Below are 15188 nucleotides of genomic sequence, written 5' to 3'. Positions count from 1 at the left end.
TTCCAGCTCCCTTCCAGCCCTCCTCCGCTTCTGGGCTGCAGCAGGACCGCCGATTCCCCCCCCCCCCCGCAGCCGGACAACCTTTAGACTGAGCCCTGAGTTGCCCGGCCAGGGATCCTCCAGGCATGCAAGTTCTCCTGCGGGCCACGAGGTAATGATTGAATCCGCTGGCTGGCACCTGTGGGGCCCGGGCCTCCTGCTGGGGGGAGGCGGGGGACTCGGGGCGGACCCTGAGAGGCAAAGGGCTCCGTAAGGGTTGGGGTGGGTCACCCTCGCCGGCTTGGGCAGAGGAGGCTGGTCCTGGAGGGGAGGCAGGGATGGGGGTGAGGGAGGGAGGCAGGCAGGCGGGGATTTGTCCTTCTTGGGGCGGGGTGTTTGGCAGAGAGAGAGAATATCAGGTCCCTGCCCCGAGGTGTGTACAGTCTAGATATGGACACAGGGAAGAAACAAAGGCAGGCATGGAAATGGAGGCAGGACTACAGCACACGAGGCGTTGCCATGATCTTCTAGTGTCTGGGACTCAGGGCTGGCCAGCCCAGGGGTTCCCCTCTAGCCCTGCTTTCTGGCTCCAGCTTCCAGCAGAAGCCTCTGGGATGCAGAGAAGCAGAGGTGAAGGGCATTTCCGATGGCACTCCCTGCCACATGAGATCATCAGACTAGCTCCATCTTTGCCAGTGTTTCACTGGCAATTAAAAACTTTGTTTTGTTCTGACAAGAGTTTTAATTTTGTGAGGTCTCCCCCCCATCAAGGCTTCTCCTGTGCTGGGATTATTATTTTCAAAGGCTTTGCGTGTGTTTTCTTTCTTTCTTGTAATTGTTGAATGTTAACAAATTGCTGTTGCTTTAATTTGATTTTTAGCAGCTCTGGGCACCCCCAGCATCATTGGAGGAGAAAAGCCGGGCATATATTGCTTCATGAGTAAAATCAATGGCTCTCCTTTGTGGGTCTTCCTCAGCATTTCATTTGCTTGATTGCTGCTCCTGAACATGGAGGTTCTGCTAAGTTGTCATGCCCGACAGGAGGGCTTCCAGAGGCAAAGCTGCGATGGAGCCAGCAGGAGGAGATTTCCGGGGGCAGAACCGGGGGAAGGGAGGGCGGGCTGGGCTAGGTGGGGGGACTCCCGACACCCCCGCTTCCAAGGGCGCCCCCCCCCGGCCGGGCCCCCGGCCTCTTCCGCGCCTTGCACCGCACCAAGCGAGATCCTCTATTCAGGTAAGCACGGGAGCCGCTGCTAAGCCTCGGCACTGCCTGCCCCCCCACCCACCCCAGCATGACCTCCCGTGTTAATTAGCCGGTGTAACGTCTGAAGCACAGACACGCGCCCGCCCGCAGCTGCTCCCTCCCTGGTCCGCACTAAAAGGCGCCTTTAAGAGCCTCCAAGCATCCGCTGCGATCCCGCGAAATGAGATTCGTCTCCAGACGTTACATTAAACCCCAGGGCCGAAACTGTCTTTGTTTTCACGCCGCAACGTCCGGCTCGTCTTCGTGGGATCATCAGGATCGCGGGGCGGCCCGTTCCGCAGCCCTTTCCCGTATTGCCCCAAGGAGAGGCGCCCTGCCAAGGCCCTTCCCCCGCCCCGCCAGCAGGCGGCGCACTCCGGCGCTCCTTTCCCCCGCCCGCCCGCCCGCCGCGAAAACCCGGGATTCGGAGGAAGCCGCGTCGGAGCCAATCGGCGAGCTCGGGGGGCGGAGCCAGCGCGACGTCAGGGCGGGCGGCAAGGCGATGCCCTCCTCCGAGTTACTAGAGAGGAAGGCGGAAGAGGAAGAGGAAGAAGAGGAAGGCGGAAGAGGAAGAGGAAGGCGAGGAAGGCGGAAGAGGAAGAGGAAGAAGAGGAAGGCGGAAGAGCGGAGCGGCAGGTAGGAAGGGCGCGTCCCCCCCCGGATGGCCTGGACCTGGGGGGGGGGGCCTCCGGCCAAGGAGCTTCGCAGAGTCGGGCAAGCGGGGAGCGCGGAAGCCGCCAGGCCCCTGCCCCGCGGAGCCTGCTGCAGTCCGAGAGGCGGGGTGTGTGTGTGTGTGTGGGGGGGAGGCTCGAGCCACCCAAGGGCGGGAGGAAGCCCTGGGGGCGGGGCCAGGGGTGCTGCCCCCCCACCCCTCCACCCACCCCCCACCCACCCCCGGCTCCTCGTCCCCCCCCGCAGATGGAGGCGGACAGGCTGGCCGTGCCCCCCCCCAGCGCGGACGAGCACTCGCAGCGGAGCAGCGTCTCCTCCACGGGACACCGGAGTAAGTGCAGGGCAGGAAGGCCCCGCCGAGGGAGGGAGGGAGGGAGGGAGGGCGCTGAGGCCCGGGGCTGCCCCCAGACGCTGGGAGGGAGTCGGGGCCTCCTGGTGGGCAGGCAGGCAGGCCGGCCCTGGGCCCCCCGCCCCACCCTGCCCCTCTTTCTCCGCCCCCCAGCTCTGGACGTGCTGGTGTACCTGGTCAACGACAGGGTGGTGCGGCTGGCGGTGGAGGGGCTGCCGTCCGTCACGGCCCACGAGTTGCATCGGCTGGTCCGGGACGCCCTGCGGCTGCCCGAGTGCGCTCTGGAGGCCTTTGCTCTGTGGCTGGCCTCCCCCCTGCTGGGTAAGGCCTGGGGAGGGGGGGAGGGAGGGGGGAGGGAGGGAGGGAGGGGCGCTGCCGTCTCCCTGACCCTCCTCTGCGGCCCCTGCAGTCTTCCCCGCAAGTGGGGGTGGGGGTCTCTGGGAGGGGCTGAGTGGGGGGGGACAGGGCCACAGCCCCCACTTTGCTGGGAGAGGGTCCCGGGAGGGGGGCTGCCAGTCAGTGCAGACAGCACAGGGCACGGGGGGGGGGGCAGGGTCTGGCCCGGGAGGAGGCCGCCTGCTTCCTGCGCTGAGTGCTAATCCTCCTCCTCTCTCCCCCCCCCGCCCCCCCCAGAGGTGCAGCTGAAGCCAAAGCATCAGCCCTACAAGGTTTGCCGGCAGTGGCAGGAGCTGCTCTTCCGCTTCAGCAGTTGCTCCGAGGACGAGACCCTCGAAGGTAGGGGTGTCAGCGCAGTGCCTCTGCCTTGGCCCGGCCATTGCTGGGAGCTGGCGGGGGGGAGCTCAGGGGCAGAGTCCCTGCTGTGCCTGCAGGAGGGGCCCGGGCAGCCCCTGGCGGCAGCAGCAGCCGCCGCCACATCTCCCGGCAGGGCTGGCCGAGAGCCCTGAGCCTGAAGCCCTGGGCAGTTGCGGCCTCCAGTCCCTGCAGACCGTCTTCCTTCCGCTCGAGGGACCGAGGCTCTGACTCGGTAGGAGGCAGCTGCCTGTGCTCATCGGGAACCTCCGTCGCTCAGGAGCCACAGTCCTTGCGTTGCCTGCAGGGGCATCTCCAGCGGGGCTGGGAAAGCCCCCTTTCGGCCCAAGACCCTGGAGGGGGGCATGGACACCGCCCCCCAAGCTGGCTCAGCTCCCTGCGTCCATCACTCCCCGGGCCCTTATATTGCCCCCATAGGGTGGAGCTGGATAAATGCCCACCGGCTTGTAGTTTGTCAAAGCAGTTGACTTCTATTGGGCACAAGAATCAAAAGAAAAGGCAGTCTTGCAAAAAAGAAGGAAAGAGCCCCCCAACCAACACAAAGGGCAAACCCTCCTGCTGGAAATGAAGCTTGAAAGGAAAAAAGGGAAACTTTTTCATGTTTTCCAAAACTTTTAAGGAGAATAGAATAGAAAAGCAATAGGCACCCACAAGCCAGACTCCCAGGGGGAAACCCAGAACAGGGAAGTGGGGAAAATGTGTTGCTTGTAGGAAAAGGAAGGTAACATCAAAAACTGATGCAAGGGTTTGAGCCAAGCGTGAAAACCAAGCAGAGAATATCAAAGGGGCCCAGCGTTCCCTCCCAGGCCTGCACACACCTGCCTGCGCTCACAGGCCTTTTCTTTAAGTGTCCACTCAGTTCATTTTGGATCCCACTCAGGCCCCATTCTGGTGTGCAGCCCCTGCCTTGACACTCCTGCCCAGAACAAAACTCACTCCGCACCCAGATGAGAAAAATGAGAGAGAGCCCTGAAGGGGGCCATGGGGACACAGTGGGGAAGGGGCTGCCCTTCCTTCCTTGGGGTGCAGATGGAAGGGACGGGGCAAAGCAGACCGAGCAGGAGCAGGAGCCACTTTCCTTCGGAGCCCCAACTTTCCTGGAGTTCTCAGGGGCTGGCCTCTCCCTCAGCACCCCAGCTGTCCTTTTGTGTGAGTTAATACAACTTGGGATATCTTAGCTCCCCCCACACACACATTGTTCTCTGCCATGGAAGTCGGAGCAAGCCAGGCTGACACGAATCCTGTGCCGAGGAGGCTGCTTCTCTGGACCCCGTGAACCTCTCGAGGGGCCTGATGTCCTCCCTGGCCCCAGCCCAGGCCCCCTCCTTCTGCCAGAGCCCAAGGTCAAAGGTGGCCTTGTGCGGGCATTGCCCAGCGGCCGGCCTGGCCGGGAGGCCCAGAGTGGCCTCTCCTTGGACCAGCGCTGCCCGCTGGCTTTGAGGGCTCTCTGCGTGTCTGTGGGAGCTGGACTTCTGGCTTGGGGGGTCGGGGGAGGCTTCTGAGCCCTTCCGGCCTTGGCTGGGCCCTGGAGTCCTGACTCCGCTCCTTCCCTTGGCAGATGAGCCGTCGCTCCAGTTCCGGCGGAGCGTCTTTTTCCCAAAGAGGAAGGAGCTGCAGGTGAGCCCCGGGGAGCAGGGCCCGGCCGGCTGGCGGAAGGCAGCTCCCTGCTGCTGGGGCCGCCGGGCTCTGACCCTGCGGCCGCTCCCCTCCAGGTCCAGGATGAGGCCGTCCTGCAGCTGCTCTACGAGGAGGCCAAGTACAACCTCCTGGAAGGGCGCTACCCCTGTGACCTGGCCGACTGCCAGCAGCTGGGGGCCCTGGCCTGCCGGCTGGACTTGGGCCCCTACAACCCAGAGCGGCACACTGCCGCCTCCCTGAAGTAAGCGGGCGGGCGGGCGGGTGGGCGGGGGCCCCACGTGGAGGGAGGTGCTTTGGAAGCAGCTGCCTCCCAGGCGATGGAGGAGGGGGGAGCCTCTGGTCCTCGGCCTTCTCCGGAGTCAGGTCATGGAGCCATCTTGCTCACCCGAGGGCTGTGACTGCCTCGGCCCTCCAGCCGTTGTTGAGCGACTACAACTCCCATCCTCCCTGACTCTGGGCTGCTGGGGATGGTGGGAGTTGTAGTTCAGCAACAACTAGAAGGCCCAGCGGCAGCAGCAGCGGCAGCAGCAGCTCCTCTCCTGGGTCCAGGCAGGGATCCCCCCCAGCCCGGTGGGCCTCTCGCATGCCAAGGGGCTGCTCCCCTCCCGCTGGGCTCCTGGGCAGCCGGCCTCTGTGTGGTGGCGATTGCTGGGCTGCTGCCCGTGAGAACGTCCCGCTGGAGCCCTGGCCCGGAGGGGAGCTGGGCCGGCCAGGGAGCCACACACACACACACACACCCCGCCTCTGCAAGCCAGGGGAGGGGGCCTGGTCCGCCCTGGGGGCAGCCTGCCGGAGGGCCTCGCTCTGCCCGGCTGCACCCTGTGCTGAGAGGTTGGCCTGGGCAGCTGCTGGGAGGGAGACCTGGGCGAGCCCTGGAGGGAGGCAGCCGGCCCGCTTGGCCACTGCCCCTTGCAGGAGGGCGTGGGGGGGGGGGGCCCTCGCGGCCAGATGGTCTCTTGGGCAAGGAGGTGGAGACGTCCGGGAGGAGACCGTCGTCTGATGGCTGGGAGGCCGGGGATCTTGGCAGGAAGAGGCCTCGGGAGTTCTGGGTGGGGAGAGCAGAGGGGAGGGCAGGGCACGGGCGCCATCCACCTGCACACGAGGGACTCCTGCCAGGCCCAGGGGGTGAGGCCGGCCGGCCTGCCTGCCCTCTGCGGCTGGGCTCAGGCGGAAGGGGGACCCCCCACTCCCGGCCGCCGGCCACCGGCCACGGCTGCTTGCCGCCTCCTCCTCGCGTGTTGAGACTCGGCTTGGCAGAGCAGTGAGCCTCGCTGTGCTCTGCGGACTCAGCCGCCCTCTGGCTTGGCGGCCCTGTGCCTCGTGCAGAGGGGGCTCCCCGTCCCCTCCCAGAAGGGGAGCCGCCTTTCCTTGGGCAGGGCCCCCACGATTCGGCTCGGCTCTCCAGAGAGGGGCTTGGCTCAGGGGGGCAGGAGCGGGGCTGTCCCCTCGTGCTGCTCCCGCGCAGCCTTCCTGGCCCTGAGCCGCCGCTGCCGCCGGGGTTCTCCCTCCCCAGAGAGAAGCTGGATGCCTTCTTGCCCTCCCACCTCTGCCGCAGAGGACCCCGGCTCCTGTCCGGCCTGTGGAGACGGGGCTCCCGGCTGCCTGCCTACGAACAGGGCCTGCTGCAGGCCTTCCGCGCGCTGCCCGAGGAGGAGGAGCAGCAGGGGGGCCCCTGTGGAGAGCACACCCCCCTGCGCACCTGGGGCCGGGCCTACCTGCAGAAGTGCCACGAACTGCCTTACTACGGGTAGGGCTGCGGGCCTGGGAGGGGGGCGGGCGGGCCTCTGGGTCCCCTGACAAAACGTGCAGCCCAGGGTGGGGTGAGGGTGGACCTTGCAGGGGTGGGGGGGTGGGGTGGGGTGGGGGGTCTGGAGCCCTCCTGGGAGGAGAGTGGAGTCCGTCTCTCTGCCTCTGCCCCTCCTCCTGGCCCTGCTCACGTGCGGCGTGTGTTTCTCTTCCTCCTCCCCCCCCCACACTCCCCCCCCACACTCCCCCCCCACACTCCCCCCCCACACTCCCCCCCCCCCACAGCTGTGCCTTCTTCTCGGGGGAAATAGACAAGCCGGCTCAGAGCTTCCTGCAGCGCAGCGGCCGCAAGGCTGTGCTGGTCGCCATCAGCCTGGAGGGCGTCTACATCCTCGACAGCAAGGAAAAGGTGAGGGGTGCGTGTGTGTGTGGGGGGGGCTGGCTGCTCCCTCCCAAAGGTGTGCCCCCCCCCGGCCGAGGCTTGCTCTGCACAGGGCGGCTTCGCCCCCCCCCCAGCGCTCCATCTCCAGAGGTGCCCCCGGGGGAGTGAGAGAGGCCTCCCCTCCCACCCCACCCCCCGTCTCCTGCACCTGGCTGAGCCCTTGCAGCTTCCGGGCCCCTTTCGGGCGGGTGCCTGCCTGTGGCAGCCATGTCTGGGGTGGTGGGCAGGGGAGGCAGCCCTGGCAGCTTGGAGCGGGCCGGGGGTCTGCAGCCGCTTGGCCGGAGCCCCCCCCCCCTCCGCCGCCCCCTTGCCGAGGCTGGGAGGGCCCCAGGAGGACCAGCCTTCCAGCCAGCCAGGTGGGGGGCTGCATTGTCCTGCTCTGACGGGCAGCCTCCCTGGGCGCCTTGTCAGCTGGGGGGGGGAGCCCTGGAAGCCACCGGCTCTCACCCCCCCCTCCCCGCCCCCATCCCGGCAGCACGTCCTGCTTGGCCTGCGCTTCCAGGAGCTCTCCTGGGACCACACGTTCCCCGACGAGGAGGAGCACATCCTCTGGCTGGAGTTCGATGGGGAGAGCAGCGAGGGCACCCCCGTCAACAAGCTGCTGAAGGTCTACTCCAAGCAGGTGGGTGGGGGGCCCCCCGGGCGGTGGCGGCTGCTGAGCGTGCGGCTGGGGGCGTGCTCTGCCCCGGGGAGGCCTGGATCCGGTGCTGGGCCGAGCGCAGAGAGCCAGTCTGGAGGGGGCCCTCGGAGTCCCTGCTCGGGGGGGGGGCCGTCCAGCAAGGGAGAGCCCACCGGGGGCCGTCACGAGGCAGGCGGCATTTCTGCTGCCAGGAAATGCTTCCCTGCCCTCCTCGGCCTGCCCTCTGGGTTTCCTCTCACAGGGATTCCCAGCTGTGCTGAACCACAATGCCCAGCCAAAGGCCATTGCAGCCGGGGATGCTGGGAGTTGTAGTCCACAACATCGGGGGATCCCTGTTAGAAGAGGGGACGCTGGCCCTGCCCTTGGGGGAGAAGAGGCCCACTCCCCCTTCCAGGGACAGGGAGAGGGCCCTCGGCTCTCCCCTGGGCCGCCTCCTTTGCAGGCTCACCCAACTCCAGCCATTCTGAGCAGGATTCCTCCTCCTCCCCCCCCTTCTCCCCTTCTTGGGGCCACTGTGACCTGGCTTGTGCCCCCCTGTTGCAAATGCTCTTGTGCAGAACATGTGGGGCGGGGAGGGGGCGTGATGGCGGCTGTCTTGGGAAGGGCTGGCGGTCCCAGATGGGGTCTCCGGCAGCATCTCCCTGTAGGGCTGTGCGCTCCCCATCTTGGAGCACAGCTGCCAGTTGGGGCAGGCAGCACTGAGCTTGGTGGGCCAGGGGTCAGACTCCGCAGACGGCAGCTTCCTCTGCCCCAGTGATCTCCTCCTCTCCTCCCTGCCAGGCTGAACTCATGAGTGGCTTAATCGAGTATTGCATAGAGCTGACCGCGGCGGCGGCGGCGGCTGCTGAGGGGACCGTGCAGGAGGCGGCTGCCAGCGGGGCCCCCTCCTCGGAAGCCCCCCCGGGCTCCCAGGTGGGCAGGCGCCTCCCGCCCAGACTCCAGCGGCAGGACAGCGTCCTCTGCAGCCGCGTCCAGCACCTCTCCACCATTGACTACGTCGAAGAGGGTAAGCCGGACCCCCCTCCCCTGCCACACGGAGCCCCCCGGGCAGGGGGTGGGTGGGGGCCCTGGGAGGAAGCCGCAGCCCTGCCCGGGCCGAGTCCCAGCCAGCGGGTGAGCGGCCTGCTTCTCTCTCTCTCTCTCTCTCTCTCTCTCTGCTGCTCCAGGGAAGGAGATCCGGAGGGTGAAGCCCCGGCGCAGCGCCTCCTTCTTCGGCCGCCAGCTCTCCAGCGCCCCCACCTCCTACTCGGCTGTGCGGGCAGCAGAGAGCCTGGAGCACGGCTGACTCCCTCCTGGGGCCGGCCCAGCCTGGAGCCCCCCTTCGCCCAGCGGCAGCTCCAGGGTCCCGAGTGGGTCTCTCCGGCCCCCGCTGGGCTCGCTGTGCTGTGCCTTGTGCTGCCCTGAGGGGACGCGCTCTGCTCTCCGGAGCCCGGCCCCACGGAGCCACGGTCGCCACCCCAGGCTGCCCTCTGGCAGGAGGGGCCCCCCACCCCCCGGGGCCAGGCCCCTTCTTGGCAAGAGGCCTCGGGCTCTGTCCCTTTCTGGGGGCTCCGCCTCCATCCGGGCCTCCCAGCGGGCTCTCCCTCTGGGGCAGGAGGGAGCAGGCCCTGCTGGGGTGCAGGTGCTGGGGCCTCTGAGGGGCTGGGGGCGGGGAGGTGGCCGGGTGTGCCTGCCGTGGCCGGAGGGCCTTTCGCCTTGGACCCCCCCCCCTCCTCCGCCTCCTCCTCGCCTGCCAGCCAAGCCCTGCTGCTTGCTCTGCCTCGGCGGCAGTTCCCCGGGCCTGCTGTTCCTTCTTGTGCACAGCCTGGCACCTGGGAGCCAGAGCGGCCGTGGAGGAAGGCTGTGTCTTCAGAACACCACCCCCCCCCTGGCCTTTGGGGCGGGGACGGGGACGGGGCTGGTTTGCTTGACTCCAAATCAAGGCCACTTTGCTGGCAGGCGGTGCGGCCGACGAGAGGGTGGCAGAAGGCGGCCCTGATCCACAGCCTGGCCCTAGGAGGGACTGCAGGCCTGGTCCGCTCTTTTGTCCGTTCGGGGACGCTGTCAGCTGTGAGGTGGGTGGGTGGGGAGCCCTTTTCTCCGCCTCCCCACCTCAGAAGGAAGAGCCGCGGCTTTGGAAGCACTTGTCTCTGAAGCCGGAGCCAAGGCCTGCGCTTGCTGAGCCTGCTGCTGAGCGTCTCTTCGTGCTGCGCCCTGGAAGGAGGCCGCAGCCTTGGGGTGACTGGCTCTCACGGGAAGCAGAGGCCTGGCAGCCTCAGTGGGGCAGGAGAAATGCTTGGGGCTAACACAGCCCCACCCCACCCCACCCCACCCCTTGTGCCTCTGCTCCCTGGGAAAGTGCCTTTCCTCAAAGCAACACTATGCAATGTACTTTACTAACTTTGGCTCTCAGTGGGTGTGTGGGGTGTGTATGTGGACACACTTGCTAACTCTGTTCAGGAATTGTTTATTGCAATAAAAGTCAGTGGATTTGACTAGGTTGTGCATTTTCAGGTCTTTATTCAAGGGCGTGCTGCAGCAATGCTTCAGTCCCCCGGTCCCCCGTTGTAGTCTAAAAAAAGAGAGAAGCACAAGGGAGGGGGGCTGCCTACCCCAGGGGGGCACAGTGTGGTGTGGGAGGCTGATGCCACCACCTTGTCGAAGCTCCGTGGGCCCCCTGGGCAGGGGAGGCACTGCTGGCGGGTGGGCTAGCTAAGCTGCCCCCCCCCCCCACGCCTTGTGTTGCTTCAGCCAGAAACGGGGGGAGCAAACCCAGGCGCCAAGCATCCTGGACCCAGCGGCTGCGTGGGAAGAGGGTCAGGTTGTAGCTTCCTTCCTTCCTTCCTTCCTTCCCCACAGGCGGCTGCCGGACTGGATTCACCAGCAGGGCAAAGCTTTGGGGTCGGGTGGCAGGCAGCACTGGGGCTTTTTGCGGGGAGAGACTGATTCTGGCTTCCGTGTCGCAGGCCAGAGATGCTGACTGGCTGGAGCTTGCTCAGACTGCTTCATGGGCGAAGGAGCACATGGAGAGCAAGCCGCGGACACGGGGTGGCTTCCTTGGAGGTGGAGAAGCCGCCGCCGCAGGATCCCCCTGGCAGGAATGCTCTCAGATCTCACCTCTGCCAGGGATGGGCCAGGTGACCGCGGGCAAGCTGCTCCCCCTCCCCTCCAGTAAAAGGTAAAGTTGTGCCCCCGAGTTGGGGCCGAGCCAAAGTTGGGGGTGTCTTGGGGAGGAGACAGGAGGGGATTCCCATGGCCTCCTCCCCCCGCACAGTCTGAGATGAGGATGATGCCCTGCAGCATCCTGCAAGGAGAGCTGGTCTGGTGGCAGCCAGCATGACTTGTCCCCTCAGCTAAGCAGGGTCTGCCCTGGTTGCATATGAATGGGAGACTTGATCTGTGAGCCCTGCAAGAGATTCCCCTCAGGGGGGTGATGGGGCCGCTCTGGGGAGAGCAGAAGGTTCCCAGTTCCCTCCCTGGCAGCAGCATCTCCAAGATTGGGCTGAGAGAGATTCCTGCCTGCAACCTGGGAGAAGCCACTGCTGCCAGTCTGTGAAGACAATCCTGAGCTAGAGGGACCAAGGGCCTGACTCAGTCTATGGCAGCTTCCGAGGTTCCTATCCTCCGGTATCCCTGCTGCTTCCACCGGATAGAGGGTAATTCTGTAGGCAACCCTAACCACTCAACTCTGCTATCTTTAACCGCAGTGTTGCCATAGGGCGAATAGCCCTGTAATAGGCTTCAGCCACTCAAAGAGCCTGTGCCGGACTCCTCGGCAGGGGGCTGGCTCTTGTCCCCAGAGGCCTCCCTCGGTGCCCACAGCCAGGGTTCGGGCTGCAGTTTTGTCTGAGCTTAGGGGGTCGGGTGGCATCCCAAACGGTCCAATGAGAGAGCCCCACACGCAAAGGGCCTGGCCAATGGCAAGGAAGCAGAGGGAGGCTTCGGCCAATCGATGCCACAGGCGGCAGCCGGCCTGGGATTGGCTGGGGCCCCGTCAAGAGGCCGAGGCGCGGACTACAAATAGAGGGTCTGGCCAGGCTCGGGGGCAGAGCCCTGAAGGAAGAAGAAGAAGAAGAAGAGGAGCCGCGGAAGGAAGGAAGGAAGGAAGCCAGCCGCCCCCTCGAGCTCTGCTTCGCTCCACAGGAGCCCGGTGCCCGGCCTGAGCAGCTCCCCTCCTCGGGGCCCTGGGCGGCCGCTGCTCGGCTCCCTGCGGGGGGCAAGGAAGAGGGCCCCCCTCCTCCTGGGGGAGCGGCTGCCCGGCCATCCGCGGAGAGGAGGACCAGACGGAAGCCTCCGCCGCCCTGGCTGCTGGTTGGGCGCGAGGACCCCGGAGCCCTCTTGGCTCGATTTGCCCGCGCGGGGTGGGGGTCTGCTCCGGGGCTGAGGTCACCGGAGGCCGTGTGAGGCGGGGGGGGGGAGCGGGGATCGGGCGTCGCTCCATCCCGGTCCCCGGAAAGCCCTTCAGGCCTCGATGGCACAAGCAAGTCTCGGCTCGTCCGCTTCCAGCACCCTTTAATAGAGAAACAAGCACGGCACTCTCCGGCGTCGGTAGCGTTCGCTGTCTCCATGGCAGCAGCAGCATGCCTCCCTTATACTGGCTGCGCTTCCGGTTCCGGCGGGAGCTCCGTAGGTCTTCCGCTGGGCTGGAGTCGGGTGGCAGAGCCTCCTGGTGGTGGGAGGCGGGACTGCTCGCTTGGTGGTGGGCCTGCACGCCTGCCCTGCGAGGGAGGCCAAGGCGGGAAGCACGCGACGAGGCGAGCGCCGGCTTCCCGCCCTCCAGGAGGACTCCGAGGACGAGCCAAGGGCCTCGCTGGGGCCAGGTACAGAAAGGAAGCGTCCGGGGTCTCGGGTTCAGCTGCCCTGAGTATTTCAGTGCCGCGCAGTGAGTGCCCGCGCGCCGGGGCATCGGACTGGCACCCCGCCCCGCTCCTCTTCTCAGACGGGACCAGCCTGTTTTTTGGCCTTCTGCTCTTTCTGCTGCTTGGCAAGAGACCGGTGTGCGGCCTGCTTAGCCCTGGCGGCCGATTCCAGTTGCTGTTGGCCTTTGCACTCAAAATAGTGCACTGGCTGTCTGGACTGCCTTAACAGATGGCATGTAAACGACAGATTTAGCAACATGTTCTCTTCAGCTTAATATTGCAGCTGAGTCTGAGAGGGAGTTCCTCGGCCTGAAGTGGCATGTTGGGATAAACGAGCCCGGGTGGCCGCAGAGGGGATGCAGCGCGGTGGGTGCCCATGTGGGTCTTTCCTTCGGGCCGTGGGGCATTCCTCCAAGGAGCTCCGCGAAAGGGGGGGGGGAGAGGGCCACCTCAGGACCGCAGGCGTTTGCCCAAGTGGGCCCACTAGTGGCCTGGCAGGTGGTCCCTCCTCCAATGTGAGCCGGAAGGCCTGGCCTGCTGGCCGGGTGGCCGGGCTCAGGCAGGGCCATCGGGGTGCCTGGAAAGGCGGGGGGGGGGCTCCCTCGATGTTCCCAGCAGTCCAGAGACAGAGAGCAGGGCCAGCTCCCGGGGTCCCCCCCCCTTGCCGTGCCCCACACTGGAGGCCGCTGGCAGCCCACTCTCTGCCCTCCTTGTGGCCGGAGTGCCGGGAAGCTCCTGTCGGCCGGCGGCGCCCGGGTTGCTGCTGAGCTCACCAGGCTCATGAGGCGGAGGCGCCTGGTGGGGGTTCTGCTGGCACCAGCAGGGAGCTGGCTGGAGCCCCCCAGAGCCTCGCCTGCCCCGGAGCAGCCATGATGGCGGGGGGTGCCCCTGGCCAGTGCCCTCGGCTGGACCCCTCTCCACGGGGGGCAGGGCTCCCCAGTCACGCTCGGGGGCCCTTTGGGGAAGCTGCTTCCTGGAGACAGGCTGCGGGGGGGGGGGCTGCCTCCTTGACACTGGCCAGCCCCCCCCCCGGTCAGGTCTCTGCCCCCCCCAGTCAGGTCTCTGCCCCCCCAGCCGCAGGGCGCCCACCTGCAGCCGGCCCAAGGCAGGGAAGGAACCGGCAGGCCGAGGGAGACCTGGGGGGGGGGGCCAGTCGGGCCGCAGCCGGCCTCTGCTTCGGGCGGGGGTGGGGGGGAGAGGCCTGCCCAGCCCCCCCCCCCCCCGCCCACGCAAAGGGCTGCGCCTCCCAGGAGCTTGCTTACAAAGAGGCCCTTCTGGCAGCAGGCAAGCCAGCCGCCGAGCAAGGGCCTGCTCCCCACAGGGCCTCCCTCCCTCCAGGCAGCCGGCCCGGCAGGGTCGCACAGCACCCCCCACCACCACAAAAATGGGGGGGCACCCCCCACCACCCCCCACGCAGGGCGGCAGCAGCAGCAGCAGCAGATTGGCCGATCTGGGCAGTGGCTGGTTGCCGGAGCCAGTCGGGAGCCGGGTGAGTCAGGAAGCGTGGAAGAGGAGCCAGCCAAGCGCTCCCGCCGCCCGCCCGCCCGCCCGCCTGGCTCACGTGGCCGGGCTGGGGAAATTCCACGGCCGCTGCGCTCCGCAGAGAATCGAGATCCAGCGTCCGGCCCGGGAGCAGGAAGCCGCCCACTGGCGCTTGGCTCGCCCCAAACGGGCTCGCGTGAGGTTATGCAAGCCGGGCCTGGGAGCCCCACAGAAAGGGCCCTGCCCCGTGGCTTGCGTGGAAAACACATTGCGGCCGGGACCGTGGGGTGTGGCGGGAGCGTCTTGGCCGCTGCCTTTGGGGCAGACTAGCGCAGCCCAGCCAGGAAGACCCCCGGCCAGCCCCTCCTGGGGGGCCAACAGGCTGCGGTGGCCGGGGGGGGGGAGACGTCGCCAAGGGAAGAGGCTGGCCACAGCAGGCCTGCCCGGTGGCTGATTTCGGTCCATCCGGAGGCACTTCTGGCTTGGGGCGCCACTCTGGACCACAACTGCCATCATCCCTGACTACTGGCACTGTGGCCGGGGCAGCCCCCTCCCTCCCTCCCTCCCCCCCCCACAATATGCTGTGAGGATGCCCTGTGGGGGCTTCCTCCGTGCAAAAGAGGAATGTTGAAAATCCCCGACATACTAAGAATTCCTGGCCCCCCCCCGGCCCCCCCCCAAGAGAGGAGCTGGTGGGAGAGCTCCGAAGTGGAGCTGGTTTCTGTGGCAAGGCTGGGGCGGGCGGCCCTTTGACTGCCCGCCACTTCACCACTGCAATGCAGGGGAAATGACTCAGCCGCCTGCAGGGAGGGAGGGAGCCAAGGAGGGGGGAGGAGGAGGAGCTTTGCTGCCCCCCCCCCCCGCCCCGCAGGTGAACCCCACAACAAGCAGGCAGGCTGGAGGGAGGGGGCACGCAGGGCAGGACACCCTCCACTCACCCACTCCACTGGGAGGCACCCCCCCCGGCCCTCTGCAGTGGGGCAGGCTCTTCCCAGCATGCCTTGTGGCTTGGGGTGCCCCCCACCTCACCCCCCCCCCGTGCCATGCAGGCCACCAGCAAGCAGGGGCAGCGCGCCCAGGGGGGCAGTGGGGGGGGGAGCCTCCTCCTCCGGGGGTAGTGCAGCAGCAGCAGAGCTTGGGGGCAGCTGGTTAGGGGTCCCAGAGGCAGACCCTGACCCATCACCCCCCCCCCCATGCCTAGGGCAGCAGCAGCCGCAGTCAGGGTGGTGGGGCTTGTTGTTGCGTGATGGGGGGGGCACCTGGGCCTCCCCCCGACCTTTGCCCTTCCCAAGGCGAACCCCTCCCTTCCTCCCTGGCCGAGGAGGGTCGTGGTGGTGGTCGCGGGCTGTCCTGGGGGGTCTTCCTTCCTTCCTTGCTGCGTCACTGCC

General features: G+C 67.0%; 1 protein-coding gene across 4 annotated transcripts; it reads left to right on the top strand.

Moving 5' to 3' along the window:
• Positions 1–1596: 1596 nt before the first annotated feature.
• Positions 1597–9954, top strand: FRMD8 (FERM domain containing 8). 4 transcript variants are annotated; one of them, XM_053278646.1, is made up of 11 exons: positions 1597–1858; positions 2141–2225; positions 2397–2564; positions 2877–2978; positions 4573–4631; positions 4727–4893; positions 6166–6399; positions 6684–6807; positions 7316–7462; positions 8261–8486; positions 8647–9954. In XM_053278646.1, the coding sequence occupies exons 2-11, from the start codon at positions 2141–2143 to the stop codon at positions 8763–8765; spliced, it is 1431 nt and encodes a 476-aa protein (XP_053134621.1). In that variant the 5' UTR covers positions 1597–1858; the 3' UTR covers positions 8766–9954. The 4 variants fall into 4 exon arrangements, with proteins under 4 accessions (XP_053134621.1, XP_053134620.1, XP_053134619.1 ...); XM_053278645.1 differs by lacking the exon at positions 1597–1858 and adding an exon at positions 1865–2003 and having other exon boundaries at positions 6208–6399; XM_053278644.1 differs by lacking the exon at positions 1597–1858 and adding an exon at positions 1865–2003.
• Positions 9955–15188: the final 5234 nt, after the last annotated feature.

The sequence above is a fragment of the Hemicordylus capensis genome, chromosome 14 (assembly GCF_027244095.1).
Source record: "Hemicordylus capensis ecotype Gifberg chromosome 14, rHemCap1.1.pri, whole genome shotgun sequence".
Lineage (NCBI taxonomy): Eukaryota > Metazoa > Chordata > Lepidosauria > Squamata > Cordylidae > Hemicordylus > Hemicordylus capensis.
The sequence above is the reverse complement of the archived record's forward strand: the minus strand, read 5'-3'. Positions and strand labels throughout refer to the sequence as shown.

Coding starts and splice junctions, on each gene's coding strand:
- FRMD8 (XM_053278644.1), top strand. CDS start 1,884: ATGGCCTGGACCTGGGGGGGGGGGCCTCCGGCCAAGGAGCTTCGCAGA. Junction 2,004..2,140: donor GCTGCAGTCCGAGAGGCGGG/GTGTGTGTGTGT, acceptor CCCCCCCCGCAG/ATGGAGGCGGACAGGCTGGC. Junction 6,808..7,315: donor TCCTCGACAGCAAGGAAAAG/GTGAGGGGTGCG, acceptor CCATCCCGGCAG/CACGTCCTGCTTGGCCTGCG.